At 37.7% G+C, this 16,082-nt stretch overlaps 1 protein-coding gene across 4 annotated transcripts in view; it reads right to left on the bottom strand.

The window, feature by feature from the left end:
* Positions 1-16,082, bottom strand: part of LOC109107504 (protein diaphanous homolog 3-like) — a 280,378-nt gene that overhangs the window by 46,585 nt on the left and 217,711 nt on the right. For 3 of the 4 annotated variants that reach the window (XM_042766599.1, XM_042766600.1, XM_042766601.1), the window contains 2 exons: positions 5,508-5,603; positions 2,437-2,499 (listed from right to left, as the gene is read on the bottom strand). In XM_042766599.1, the coding sequence (XP_042622533.1) occupies positions 2,437-2,499; positions 5,508-5,603 (159 nt within the window). The remainder of the gene's footprint in view (positions 1-2,436; positions 2,500-5,507; positions 5,604-16,082) is intronic. The other variant, XM_042766602.1, reaches the window with a different exon arrangement.

Raw genomic sequence — 16,082 nt, 5'->3', positions numbered from 1 at the left:
TCAGTGCAAATAAAGTGTTACATTTAGGCTGGGAGGCACCAAGAGGACAAAGTATGTGCAACACAAGCCACTTTAGAGTTTTATTTAAAAAGCAGATGGCACAGCCGAAATGAAGATGAATGGGACTGAAGCCTGGTGTGAGATGAGAACTAATTAGTCTGGCCAACAGAAGGGCTTGCTGAACTGCAGAGGCCTGCTTAAACATACACAAGCCAGGGGCTCCATTAGTAAGACTAGCCTGAAATAAAACACAGGGACAAGGGCAACAGTGCCCTGCCCCGTAGCCAGACTCTCACATGCCTTCCAATGCCTCAGAGGAACACGGGAAGGGAGGGCACCACACTCGATATCCCACAATGCCCTCTGTCCTTCATTACTTTTTGCTGAGAGACATACGAGGGGAGTTAATGTGAGCTGCAGCAGTCATTCTTATGATGGATTGTGCAAACGCACACATCTTTCTCTCTGTCTATTCACTCTCTCTTTTCTACGCACAATCTAATTTGAGATAAGTCGTAAGAGAACACTAGTGGGAGCGAGAGCAGACTTTATCAGTGCTCTGGGTGGGTGTGGGAGGAGATCTAGGAGTAATTGTATTCCTGTATGCTTGCAGGGACTCCTATTAAAACCAATAACTGCTAATGGGGTTGCAGCTTAATTTTTTAAGTGCCTCGATAACGATTATGAAGACAGCCACATCTGTTTCTTTTATGTTGCTGAAGCATATTAGAATGATCACTACTGTACATTGGCAAACGAAGATCTTGAGAAGTCTGAGAGGTAGAACGGGGATAAAGATTCTTTATTACATCTGTGGTTCCATGGAGAACCTTTACCATCCATGAAAACTTTCCATTGCACAAAAGGTTCTTTCTTGTGGAAAAAGGTTCTTTAAATTATTAAAAGGTTCTTCACATTAAGAAAAGAAATGGTTATTTTAAAAACTGTTGGCTGAAAGTTTTGTTTTTCTTTTTCAGAACCCAAAATGGTTCTTTATTGGCATTGCTGTGAAAACCCCCTTTTGGAACCTTTATTTTTAAGAGTATAGGTACATGAAAACGTGTACAGATGGAAGTTTGCTACTGTACATGATCTTGCTCCAGACAGCTTTTCTGATTCCCACTACACATCAGCTGGTGAACGCTGATCCTGTTCATTACAGAAAAACTGTATTGTTACATTAATGCTTGTCATGTCAAGAGGGACGGCTCAACAGAGCGCAACATGTTGCAATTTTGTGACTTTTTGAGCAAGCAGAAAACCCCCTAAAACTGGCTATGTTAACAGACAACAGTGGAAAACCTTTTTCAGCAAAAAATTTTCCCATTATTTCTGGCCATTCAGGTTGGCTGGAAATGCGGCATTCTCGGCTCACAGCGAGTTTCTGGATGACACATTAACACCTGGCGGTAACAGCAGCTAAAGCGAGCGCATGACATTGATTATAACCCTGCTGACTCTGACACTCACATCAACTGTCCAATCACTACCAGATATGAGCTGTGTGCTGTAAGCAGCACGCTTGACTGAAATAAGACAACACAATGTACGTGCAAGCAGACAGAAAATACTGATTCATGCAATAAAAAGGACACAAGAGGAAATTAGACACTGTAAGAATCATCTTTCCAACTGACAAGGTGGAGGTGATGGTGCCGCAGCATCCAGTGGCCACAGGATTCCATGAATTTACATTCAAGTCAAAACATTGGCTCCACACTGATCAGAATTTCAGGTCTTGAACCATGAACTGTTAACATCAGTAGCCAGATATCTATGAGTTAATCCAAATCTAGACTATGAAAATAACCTATAAGAATCAGAAGTTAATTCTGATTAACACTGTTTCTATTTTTGTCAAACAGTTACATCATAAAAATTTTCACTGATGCACCATTTCACATGATGCACTATGTTTGTTTATGGGAAGCTTACAAAGTAACAGGCAGCTGAATCTTTGAATAGCTCTCAATGCAGTGGAGAAACACAAACACACAGTATCTGTTAGCCGAGAACCAACACTGAAAATGGAAAGGAAAATCTGCGGTCAGAAGCAGTCTGAAGCTTTTACTGGAACTGTATCACATTATAACACCTGTCGTGTTCATGACCAGCAGCTTAAGAAGCGGTTCCCTTTTGATAGGAGAGGCCTTGAGGGACTGTTATGAGCCATTCAAATAAGTTATTGGCTTGATCTGGACCTCTATTGACCATTAGTGTGTATACGAAAGTGAAAAAAATCAATAAAAAGAGTGACACATGATTGAGACAGGGCAGCGCAGACATTAACCCAAACAGAAAAGACATTCAGGACATAAGGCTGGTAGATCAGGGTTAGTGAGCAATAACGATGCAGTTAATAGCGAAGAGAAAAAAAGGAAAGCAAATAGTGGAGAGAAATGCCATTTCTCTCTCTTTTTTAAATCTTGATTTTACCGTGGTTGCAGTCTTTCAGAACAGGTCTTTGTGGACTCGGACTGAGCACTTGTGTTGGTTGATCTGTAGAAATCAGGACATGGCAAAAGACAAAGTGAGAGTCACTCTCACACATAAACACACCTTTGGTCTCCATACATTAGGTTTTTACTTTCTAGTGTAAGGAAAGCAATGATATGCTTTAACAAATGTTTTGATTTCTTGAAGCATTTAACAGGTCCTTCTGATTTGACCGGTTCTTTTGTTGGCCTCTCTGGATTTCTAATGAAGGTGGTTGGCTGCATTATACTCCATTTTTTTCCTGTAATGCCTGAGAAGGTGATAGTGGGGGGCTGATTCTGTGCTGATTTCTATAGAAAAAGGTTTTTAACAGGAGCTACAGACTGTATATTGTGCACTTACAGAACAACAGACTATATATAATGGTTTAATCCTAAAGAATCTGTTGCTTGAAGACATAAGATATACAGCATATACATAATTCTGTTCAAAAGTGTGGGGTCAGTAAGATACATATGGTTTCCACAAAAATATTAGGCAGCACAATCATTTTCAACATTGATAATAATAATAAATATTACTTCAGCACCAAATCAAAACATTAAAATGAAGGATCTTTCTGAAGGATCATGTGACACTGAAAAAATCAGCTGCTGAAAATTCAGCTTCACCATCTCAGGAATGAAATACACTTTAAAATATATTAAAATACTAACCTTTTTTTTTTTTTTTTTTTAAAATATATTAAAATACTAACCTTAACTATAAAGATAACTATAAGATTAGCGTCCACACCAGCGAACGATATCTTCTGTTTATTTAATGGCGTATTTTGACAACAGGATGGATTCTGATTGGCTGTCAAATCGCAGCCATTTTGAAAGTGATTCCAACGATATCGTTTTTCTTTGTCTTTACTTTATCGTTATAGACTTCTTTCTTTAATAAAAACGATTTTTAGAACACTTTATCGTTATATATATAGTATATCGTCCTTGGTGTACGGGCCTTTAAATGTAATAATATATATAATATTACTGTTTTTAATGTATTTTGACCATATATATATGCAGCCTTAGTGAGCATAACAGATCTTTCAAAACATATAAAAATATACATATAATGGAAAATGCTGAGAGTTTATGGTCAGGCTGTTACTGTCTATGCCACCCATTATCTGTCTGTAGCCATCTGCAGTCAACAAACCTGAGCCTCTCGGCTGGGTAGGACACAAAACATGAAGAGCACAGAAAACACACTCTAGCTTTTCTCACCCCACACTGCGCTGGAGAAAAAGACTCTCAACCTCTGGGTGCTTTAGGGTGTTACTTTAAGGGAAAATACACAGTCACCCCTCCACTCTCTGTCGGGATACTGGTCACCATTAAAAGGGTGTATTCTGTGATGATGGCCGACTGGCTGTACATTACTGTGCTTATAACGCAGCTACTTAAACAACAAACAAACAAACAGACATAGAACTAGTACAGATATGAAAGAAATAAGCTGTCTGGAACAATAGTCAATTAGAAGGTTATATTTGAATGATGAAATAAATAAAAAGAAAAAGAAATAGGGCTGTCAAAAAAAAAAAAAAATAGAATTTCAAATATTCGTCGAATAAAAAAAAAAAAAAATCCACATTCAAATACAAAACCTTTGCATTCAAATTTTAGGTCTGCGTCAGCCGTCAGGCAGCCTATAGGCCCTTTCACACGGGACACGCAAGCGGTTGAATCGCGGCGTGGCTGCTTTCTCTTGTAGTGGAAGCGTTTTGTGCAGTTGAGGCGGTGGTTGCCTTGCGGTCTGGGAGCGGACATTGCCATAGTTACAAATGTCAACATCACCTTTGTATTTACTAAAAACTAAATAAAACATAACGTAAGTTTGTGTTTGTCTCATTCTGCCATTAATTGTTGTCATTATTTACCTTTTTTTTTTTTCATTTGGCACAAGTGTTTTTAATGATCTGCCTAAAGAGCATACCTGTGAGGTTATGATTGAATGAAATATGATTTTATTTATGTCTCTGTATGAGATTTTAGATGGGTTATACAGTTCTGGGAAATCTATTACACTTAAAATGATCTTCTCCTCTATTTTTCCAATAGGCAGATCAGTTAAATGTTCACTGATTGGTTGAAACCGACGCTGCTACCACTGCACCGTGCCCGTGGAAGCGGCAGGATTTTGGTTGCACGAGCATTGCTTGCGCTCCGCCTCTGCGCCGCCAGCGAAACTGCCCACATTTTGCCACTTTCCACATGTCTCCCATTAAAAATGAACTAGAGACTCGCGACTGCCACGCACCGTGTGAAAGCTCCTTATCAGTGGCGCACGAAATGCCATGACGATGTAAGAGTCATTGCATTTCAATGCTTTTGTTAGCATATCCAGTTGAGCCCACTAGATGCGGCGCTGCTACGTTGTTCAGTTAATATATTGCGGAAAACAAGAGCATCAGTGTGGGGATGTTGTTGTTTACGTCAAAACTGAAACCAAGCATATTTATCACATTTTCTAGAGGGACATCTATCAGTATTGCACTCGCGTCTAGCACAAGACAGCTGCATGTTTAGAAAGCCTATTGTAAAATTTATGCAAGTTCAACTTTTAAAAAACATCTATCAAGACTTTATGGTGGTTTTTCCCCATCCAACTGTATCTCATGTTTTTAAATGAAGAAAGTAGATTACTCTTTGTGATTGCTTTTCGGTCCTTTGTATTAAACTATACATACATGCATGGTGCTGATTTTTTTCAAATTTTTTAAGCAACTTTATTAATTATATATGGTTTATAAACATTATTTTAAACATTATGCACTTTTTTTTTCAAAGATAGTTGTGTTATTTTATTACGCTTTGAAGAAACGTGCATAATATTTAGCTTGATGTGCCCTCTTGTGGCCTAAAACTTTTCTTCCCCTATATGAAATTATGCCTTTTAAATTCGAATATAATTTTTCAGTCATTTTGACAGCCCTAGAAAGAAAGAAAGAAAAATAACAGAAAAAGAAAAGACTCAACAGAAGATGAAGGATGCGATTGGAGGAGTGTGAGGAGACTCACCTCGGGGTCGGGGTGCTCTTTTCCTGCGGTCTCTGAAAGCAGCTCCAGACTGCAGTGCCTCCAGCAGACAATCCATCACACCGGTCTCATCGTTCTCTACAGGAGAGAGGAAGAAAGAAGAGAAAAACATTAGGATGTGGAGGATCATTCCATAGCATCACTTAAACTGTCCTTAAGGGACTCTGCAGGAATGCTGGAAAAAAGAAGAAGTGGCCTTCTGTGGTCAGTATATCACAGCGATGATTCGGACAATTTGAGAGGCAGACAGGCTCTTAAACACCTCTATACATCTCCTCTGCACCTCTACACAAATCCACGGGTGTTTTGTAGTGTTCAGAGCGCCGATCGTAAAAACAGCTGAGCGGTGCAGGCAGTTAACCCTCAGGCCAGCGGCTTTCACACAGAGGGACTCCAGAAACACAAGGAGGCCTGTGGGACAGGCAGGAGCAACATCACACCTCTCACGGTCACAAACACATCACATACTGTACGTGCTTGCACTGCTGCTTACACAAAACTTTACACACACTTACACATCCAGTGACAGAAAATAAATCAGGTTAGCAGGAAAGTGTGCATTTCAGCAGGTTTGGAGAAAACGGCTTGTATGAGAGAATGTCAGTTGTGTGCTGAACCTGTGGATGGGTGAGTGTGGGTAAGCATTACAGGCCTTGACACTGTAACCTCCAAATATTAATCTTTACACTGGCACATACACGCACAACTAAAAACAAATCAAAAAGCATGTGAGCGTGTATGCTAACGCTTCAGAAGTGCCCACTTTTCCACTGACATGTTGCAACGCCTATCATCTGGGCTGATTCAGAATTAAACCAGAACTGTTTACTGAATAACCTGACTGTCATGACATTATTTCATGAGAAATAGAAAAGAAAATATAATCACAATAAAAACCAAACCAAACAAATATATATATATATATATATATATATATATATATATATATATATATATAACACATAAATGATCTAAATATTATACAAAATAAAACAATTACAGTAAACCATATTTCAATTATATGATTAATTATTAATAATTTACAGTTTACAATTTAAACATTTACTGATTTGCATAACAAAACAAAATCTTTCTATTGACATTATGAAGAATACAGTATATTTGAAATAAAAGCATCTGAATGTAAGAGGAGTTTTCCCTTTTTTTACTATTTTCAGTCAATAGACCAAATCTTCCTCTATTGTATCTGTCATTCAGCGTTTAGCTAACATATAAAACATAAAAGCAAACACACAAGTATAGGGGCTTTATAAAAGGGACTGTCTGAAGCGACTTTGGGACTGTGCCATTGTCACGGGTGCTTGCTCTCTGCAAAAAGCCACTCGATAATATAGTGAGGCCATTTTCAATCAGCAACTATTGTCTGAGTAAGAGAGGGATGGAGAAAGAGAGAGTGAGCGTGAAAGTGAGAGAAAGAAAGTGAATTGTGGGTAACTGAGGAGAAGGTATAGCTCCTTTGTACAGAGTTCTGTCAGTAGTTCAGAAGGGGCAGCCGACCAACAATGAAAACTCTCAGCGAAGAGAAAGCACAGAACTGTTGACCTTTACTAGCAAAGCTTCAATTAGACATAAAGAGTGCGAGTCTGTGATAAAGTGTGTGTATGAAAGACCAACCACATATCACCTCTCTCTCCCACGGAAATACAGTGCCTTGCTAAATTTTAGCCATTGTATTTTATGATGAATACTTTTTTTTTTGACATTATGAAATTTTTCAAGGACTGAAACTGTTTACATATGAAATGATTTGCTAGCAAATCTGCTTCCAGTAAATGTATTTCTGCACAAAATACATTAATAAGAATATTTTGAAAAGCAGAAATTACAACACATACTGGCTTTTCCCTTGAGTACATACTGGCTTTGCTGTGGTTCTGTCATCATTTTATCCATTCTTCCAAGGCAGATTTGCTCCAGGTTTTTAAAGTTAGTCAGATGACGCCAGAACAACCTGATCCTGTCAAACACTGCCACCTGTTCTCAATGGCCAAGGTCATTATAGCACACTTTATGCTAATGAGCGTTCCTCTGGCCTTGCAACTAGAACTTTTGATTTGGTATAAAAAATTAAATAAAAAAGATTCGCTTTTCAAACGTAATTTTGTTCAATTTTCCAGTATTTTGCATCATCCACTTTTTTCTTCGATTTTAACAGCATATTGTGGGCCAATGCTACATTTTGACACAGAGATACATGTCACTCTGAAGCTAAAAATGGTTCTATGTTGGTCTCATCTGACTACAAAATCTTTTCCACATTTCCCCCCTGAGCAACTGTGCCGTGTGTCAAGCCTTTTGGCAACCTCCAAAAGTGCTGCAACATGGTTCTTTTTGAACATTGTCCTCTTTTGTGTCACACTGTGTCTGTACCGGCCATAGTTGTCCAGGGTTCTTGATATGTTGTGTCTGGTGCACCCTCAGCTCCATAACACTGTAGCCCCTTCAAAGTGTCTGTTTGCCTCTCTGTAACTTCCATCACAAGACTCCTGCTTGTTTGTGCAGAAAATGTTGTGGAACAACCCAGTCTAGACAGTGCTTGGGTGGTTTGAAATAGCTTCCACTTCCTGAATCAACAATGCCCACTGGGACATCCAAACACTTGCATTATTTTACAGAAATTATATTTCACAGACTAAATAATGCTCCCATAACTGTGGGAGTTTTTGATCAAGAATATGTGCAAGTGATTTTAATGATTCACATGTAGAGACCAATTACAAAGCAATCGTGTCCTCATTAGAGCAATCAGTCATGTGATCAGCTAGAGACAAAAAAGGAGGAAAATCTGACCACGCCCCCAGCACTCATTATTAAAAATATATATTTTAGCACATTAAAAGATATATCTTATATTGTATCAATACAAACTGCCATGTAAAAAAAAAAAAAAAACAGCATTTAATAATCATGACAACAATATAATATATTTTAATAAAGTACTATAATATATTATAGTAAAGTATACAGAATTATTATTATTATTAATGTACCTGCCAAAAGTTTGGAAACATTATAATTATTAATGATTTGGAAATAACTATCTTCTGCTCATCAAAGCTGAATTTATTTGATCAAAATAAAGTAAAAAAAAAAAAAAAAGAAAAAAAAAAAAGAAAAAACAAAGTAATATTGTGAAATATTATTACAAATACAAAAGTTTTCAATTTTAATACATTATAAAATGTAATGTTATTCCTGTAATGCAAAGCAGAATTTTCTTCATCATTACTCCAGTTTTCAGTGTCACATGATATTTAGAAATCATTACAATTGTCAAGAAACATTTCTGATTATTATCAATGTTGAAAATAATTTTGCTGCTTCATATGTTGTGTGGAAATGATGAAGCACTTTATTTTTCAGGATTTTTGATAAATATAAAGTTTAATGAACAGAATTTATTTGCATTTATCAAACATATTAATTTAATTTGTTAATGCATTTATTAAATAAAAATACAACATAACACAACAATACAGAAAACATTAACATCAACAATTTATCTGTTATAAATGGCTGATAATAAAATGATACACTATTTTCTTCTAGTAAAGTAAATAAAAAAATTAAAGAGTAAAAATAAAATCAATCTTTTTAAATGCTAGAAGTGAATTTATGCATCAAAATAATTTACAGTATGAAAAATATAATATTTGAGATTTAATATATTGATGTTATTAAGCTTTTTTTTTTTTAAGATTAACTTTATGTGAGTCTTAAATGATGGCAAAGGGAATTTAAATGGAGAATAAAAACAAATTAAACATATCACTGGCTATATCAACAATACCAATAATTGAAAATCTGTAATTTTTAAATCTGTTTTTGCACGTTTTATTATCTGATAAACAAGCTAGTACTTGCACACCTCTCCTCAACAAGCTGCATGATAGGCATCATAATTTGTTTTTGGAGGGAGTTAAGAGTCAAAAATCACATGAAAACAAGACTCGGTCATTCCCCTTCTATCCACTGACCAAGGGCATTGTGTGAGTGAGTGTTGAGTGAATGGGTTATTTTTAATTTTTTATTTTTTTTTTACTGCCGAGCACCAGGCCAAGAGCGAGTGGCTGGCACTGAACCTGACCACGAGAAAATGAGGCGTGAATGTCAATCACTTATCTCAGTGTTCCAACACCATACTCTTCACCCACAGGACCCTGGACTGCTGCAGCTGTCACGGCAACACTTCGGAAACCAGAGCTCTCAGATAGACAGACAGACCAAAAGGCATTAAAGGACAGGTGTGAAAAGACAAAGGTGCACGACTAAGCAGGTAAATCGGTACTACAGAAAATCCAGTCGATAAGAGAGCAGAAAGAAAACAAGAGAAGAATACTTGGGCAAAGGGGAGAAATAATGACTACTAACATGCTACAGAGTGGGGGCTTGAGGAAAGAGATGTAATCATGAAAAAGCAGATGAATGTCCGACACATCTGTACGTGTGTGTGTGTGTGTGTGTGTGTAAGAGACTGTTTGCTACACCCACATGCACACCTACCGTTCAATCAGACCTCCCTCATTACATGCAGCCTTGAACCAACACAATTTACAAGTAAGGGTCATGCTTAGAATATTTACTTCTTTCTAGAGCAAGAGCGGAGAGAGAGCGTGAGTCAAAGGAAACGAGAGTGAATATGGACTGGGCTGAATGACATTAGCAGGCACACAGTTTTCCAGTTGGCATGTTTCTTCTTTTTTTCAAAAGATAGGACCAGGTAGTAAGGTTGCAGGAAGGATGGACGGACAGACAGACAGTGAGGGTGTGATTTAAGGGAAATGGAGAAAGAGAGAGCAAACCCGAGAGAGTGATAAGTGACAGGAGCTGGCCTGCTGGGTCTTTGATGGAGGAGAGAGGGATGGAGGGTGGCTTTAATAAAGAGCTGAGTGTAGAAGAGAGAGGAAAGTGTGAGAGGGTAGGATATGGTGTGATTTAGCCAGGAATGGAAAAGACGTTTGTCTTGATTGCTGTTGTCTCTCTTCTCACTCTCCCCCTTTCATAAATACAAGAGAGAGTGAATAAAAGCACTCAAACTGGAGAGAAAGGCAGAGAAAGAGAGAGCAGCCGCTCCTCAAATAAAACCTATACATCTACAGTGGGTATAGAAAATAATCCCTCCCTTCAAAGGCTTTATCAATCCCTAGAAACACAGTGAACTCTATTATTAAGAAGCGAAAGGTATTTGGTACAACACAGACCCTCCCTGGATCTGGATAAAAGAGCCAGGAGGAAACTGATCAGGGAGGCTACAAAGAGGCCTACAGCAACTCTGAAGCAGTTGCAGGAATTTATGACACAGAGTGGTCATTGTGTGCATGTGACAACATCACAAATTCTCCACAAATGTGGCTTTTATGGGAGGATTGCAAGAAAAAAAGGGAGTTCTCAAGCAAGGCCACATGTAGTCACGACTGAGCTTTGCCAAAACGAAAAAGAGCACACCATCCAGATAACAGCATTCCTACAGTAAAGCATGGAGTTGGTAATATCCTTTTATGGGGGTGTTTCTCTGCAGCAGTCACTGAAGCACTTGTCAGGAAAGAAGGAAAAATGGATGGGGCAAAACACCATCAAATTCTTGAGGAAAATCTGCTGCCCTCTGCCAGAAAGCTGTCAATGGAAAAAAAGGTTTACCTTCCAACATGACAATGACCCAAAGCACACAGCAAAACTGAGCACACAGTGGTTGGAGGAGAGATAAGGTGAATGTCCTTGTGTGGCCTCATCAGAGCCCAAACTTATACCCACTTTGAAAATCTGTGGAATGACTTGAAGATTGCAGTCCACAAACGGTCACCATCAAATTAAACTGAACTTAAGCAGTTCTGCAAAGAAGAGTGGGCAAATATTGCACAGTCTAGATGTGCGAAGTTAGTAGAGAAAATCCCAACAGACTAAAGGCTGTAATTAAAGCAAATGGTAGTTTAACAAAATACTGACACAAGAAGGGTGATCTTTTTTCCAGCGTTTTTGTGTGTGATGTATTTCAATTACTTTCAGATTTTGTTCAACCTAGCAACTAGGGCTGCACGATATATCGTTTCAGCATCGATATCGCAATGTGCGCATCCATGATAGTCACATCAAAGGATGTGAAATGTTTAGTATACTGATCGTCATATTTATACTGATCGTTTTCTTTGCTCACACACAAACACTGTGTCTACACCGAACATGACAGCAGTACAGAGATACCCATTTTTAAACATATTTAGTAGCAGAGCTACTGCAAGCGATTTTCAGTGCTGGAAAATCCATTTATCCTTTGTTGAAACTTCCACATCGTTGATGAGAGCGCAGGTCACGGTTGCTTAGCAATGGCAGAAACCACGAAAGTGCAATAGGGTGCATCAATTTACTGTCGGGGATTTGTCGTGTCATGCCGCATCCAGTGTAGTCAGTCGCACCTTGCTGCTTGTGTCCGTTGTAGACACGGTGAGAGCCACACAGATGCATGTGAACTCTGAATTCAGTTCACTTCCGCTACTATTTGTGCCTAAAATGACACAAACGTGTGAAACTGTGTCAAAATGCATACCTCAAGTATCCTTGTAAAAACAGTTGCTCATGGCTTAGGTGAAGGTAAACAATTAAGAAAGAAAGAGGATAACAATATATTCACAGCAGTTTAATGTACCTGTTGCTTTCTGTGTCATGTTAATCAAACAACAAAACACAGAGGAAAAATCACTTTTGTAGCTTTAGCACAGATTAAGAAGATTTAATTTATACAGTGAAGACTACACAGTGTTATTTTACATTTGATTATTCAATTATTCAATTTCTGCACCTGAATACTGTTAGACTTGCCTTAAAAATACAAAGCACTGTTTATTTCATTTGTATTTTTGTTCTGTTATATTAATCTATGCTTGTAATTTGTTTATTTCCTATGCTGATTTGCTTGCCTACATAATCACCCCAATCGTTGATCCCCCCCCTCCAAAAAAAATAGAGCTATTCAAGTCATCTGGTGATTTATTTATTTTTTCATATCGCAATGTATCACAGAAAAACAAACAAAAAAAAAAATTCCAGAGTTTTTTCCGATATCGTGCAGCCCTACTAGCAACCTATGAAACTGCCCTTCCGCGACACCATCTGTGATGCTTTTCTTCTAGAGGTCAAAGCGGTACACTTCTGTTGAAGCCCTGCTGCTAGCAAAGTGAAAGTCCTTTAGATGCATTTGCTCTTAATAGCTACACAATCACAATTTAGGAACACATGCTATAATGGGAGTAGAAGATATTTTAAAGGCCAATTTACAGCACAAAAACAGAACCATGCAAACAGCATCAGACGTGTTCTGTCGGAGAGGTGTGAATTGGCCTTAAAGGAGAAGCTACACTTCAGTCCTGCTCAGATTTATGAGCTGTTCAATACACATCACAGAAACACATGATATTCGCTGATCTGAGATCAAACAAATGTGTCGAGAAGCTGGACGGGTGTCTGCATGGGATGAGCTAAAATGACAGAACAGCACAATCATTTCTGACATACACAGAGGTGCTCATAGTTCACATCCATTCTCTCTCATGTTTATCTGAAGAGGGTGAAACAGATGACAAATAATAAAGACAGCAATTACCTCCCCTATAATCTTTCATCAACCCTCTTTTCTTGTTCTCATCTTTCACATCATATTTTCCTGAACAGATACAAAGAGCACATTTGCTCAGCTGCCTGTCTGCTATGGCTTTGACAAAATGCCACCTGCTAATCTGATTTGTCAGGTGCATATTCTGATTTTAAACCTTTTCTGGAGCGTAAAGGTCAAATATTTTCAATATTCTTAAAGAAAGAAGGAAACGTCAGTGAAAGATGAAGAGAATATTGTTGGATCTCATGCATAAGCTCAGCAGGAGTTAATCTGAGAGCTAGAAGGTTCAATGTATTACAAAAATCTTATAGAAACTCATGATTTGTGAACCTAGCAGAGCGGTAATGATGCCAAAATCATGGGTTTGATACCCAGAGAACACAGAAGCTGATAACATACAAACATTCAGATCACTTTGGATCACTAATGTGATGCAGATTTTGCAAACAAGTTGCTATTGATGGACTGGGCAGCCATAGCAATATTGGACCTGAGAGGAAACCCAAAGGGATGCTGTTACACAGTTCACATATAAAGTATATATCATAATATATTTTTTATAATATATAAAAACATGTGGGGATTAACTAATTGCATACAATAAATTAAGTTGGATGCATTCCCTCTGTTTTTTATATAATATACAAATATTTTTAATATACAAACATTAGAATATAAAATATAATAAAAAAATCATAGACATTATATTATGTATAGAGTGCACAAACAACATAATCAGCAAGCAATAACAGCTCTTTAATGTAAATCTGAGTTTGTCTCAGCTTTAGCATTGTGCTAGGTAACTCCACCCACTGAGAAATCTCATTGGTCCAAAATCCTGCTCATGTAGCTGTATATTAAAGTTCCTACAGGCTGTGAAAGTGGCCATCGAGCAGTTTTTTTTTCTTGTGTGTGTGTGTGTAGTAACAAATTACTTGTAGCGACACACATGCTGAGTGAAATTCTTCCTGTTAAATTCCAGTCTCTTTGTGTGGCTTGATTTCTTTTGAAATATTTCACTAAGCTTTCACTGCATTTGTCTAAGTATATACTCCTTATAGGCTGTAGGGTTCAGAGTCAGTTTCATCAACTCGTTTCTGAGCTCCAGGGAGCTGGGAGCCCCACTGTGGCTTCTTCCTGGAGGAAAGCCGATATTTGGCACAGAGTAGCCTGAATGCTGGGCTTTTACAGCACTTGCTGGAATTAGGAAGAGCACGGGAGACTGTGTTTGCTCCGTGTCTATGTATATGTGGCCTAATTCTGTTAGATGTCTGGTATGTTGCTTTCAACAAGCACAGAGACCCTCCCCTCTCTCTGAAAACATGTTCATGTAGTTCCCTCTACTCTTCCGGTCTGGTCTTGAATCATCACTCTCTCAGTGTGTGTGTGGCTCCAAAACATTTCAGAGGAAACTAGTGCTCAGCTTCCTCTCCTGCTAACAGTGCCAAACCAATTTATTACACCCTCCAAAGAGCGGCCCGCTTACGCTAACCCTAACGCATACAGAGCTTCGCCTCTCTCACTGGGGCTGTTCAGATTACCATGGCGCTTTAATTGACAGTCTCTGTGGAGACGAACAGGAGAAGTGGCAACGGTAACCTGGAAACACAAAAGAGCCTATTTGTGCTGTCTGACTTCTGACGGGAGACAGACATCATCAAAAATTGTGAGTGAGAGATAAAGAGAGAGAGAGGGAGAATTGTTATTATTTTTGAAAAAAAAAACAAAACAAAAAAAAAACAGCCGTTTGTTCTCTTTTCTAAAGCAGTGCACACACTGCGCTTAGTGCAGCCCCATGTGTTAAAGAGCTGCACGCGCGCACACACACACACACACACTCACTGCTGGCACATGCGTGTCACATCAGAGCTCTGAATGCAGGAAAGAAAAGAGAGATAAAGAGGAACATGATTAGAAACTAATTGGTGTGAAAGAGATTTGTGATAGAAAGCAGAAGGGGGAAAAGGAAGCAGAGATGGTCTCTCTTTGAAGGCGACATTCTCTGAGAAGCTCTTTGATGTCGCCCCTCTGTCTGTGTCTGCTGCTGCACCTGAGCCAGGATGAGTGCTTAAAAAAAAAAAAAAAACTATTTCCTTGCCACTTAAGGCTGCACAATTAATCGAAAAATAATTGCAGCAATTAAATAATTGGGAACAGTGTTCATTAATTTTTTTTTTTTTTTTTTACTCGTTACAGTTAAATACTCTATTTGCAACATGTTTTCTTTTTGCAATGGTTGCAACCACTCACAGACATGTCTACTCGAAGCATGAATAGCCAAGTTTTAAATTATGTATTTGAGTGTTTATTGCACTATGTATACTTTTGGCCCTATAGACTTTTAAAAATGTTGTTTTTTTTTTCCTTCCGTAATTTCCATCACAAGTCAAAATCACGTGCTAAGTAGCATTCTGTGGTGAAAATTACGTTCTTGAAAACAAACAAACAAACAAAAAAAAAAATTAAACGCTGACTCATTTAATAGCTAGCATGCCACTTATCTTATATACACAAAAATAATGAATATTACATTAACAATAAAAATTTATTTATTATAAAATGCAACAATTAAAGCCGAAAAAAAATAAACCAATACTGTTCAGAAGTTTGGGTTCAGTAAGTTTTTTCTTTTTTTGTAAGAATTTTATTCAGTAAGGATGCATTGAACTGATCAAAAGACTTCTACATTATTAAAAAGGTTTATTTTCAAATAAATGTTGATCGTTTGAACTTCTAATCATCAAAGAATCCTAAACATTATTTTAAATTGTAATAATATTTTATAAAATTCCTGTTTTAAATGCAGCTTTGGTAAGCATAAAGTATTCTTTAAAAAAAAAAAATCTCACCAACAATAAACTTGTTGACAAAACAAACTTGAATGATAGTGTAAAAGTGCTAAAAGTTAAAGAAAACATCCAGGTACTGTA

Source organism: Cyprinus carpio, chromosome A11, assembly GCF_018340385.1.
Source record: "Cyprinus carpio isolate SPL01 chromosome A11, ASM1834038v1, whole genome shotgun sequence".
Classification (NCBI taxonomy): Eukaryota; Metazoa; Chordata; class Actinopteri; order Cypriniformes; family Cyprinidae; genus Cyprinus; species Cyprinus carpio.
This window is presented reverse-complemented; position numbering and strand designations above follow the sequence as displayed.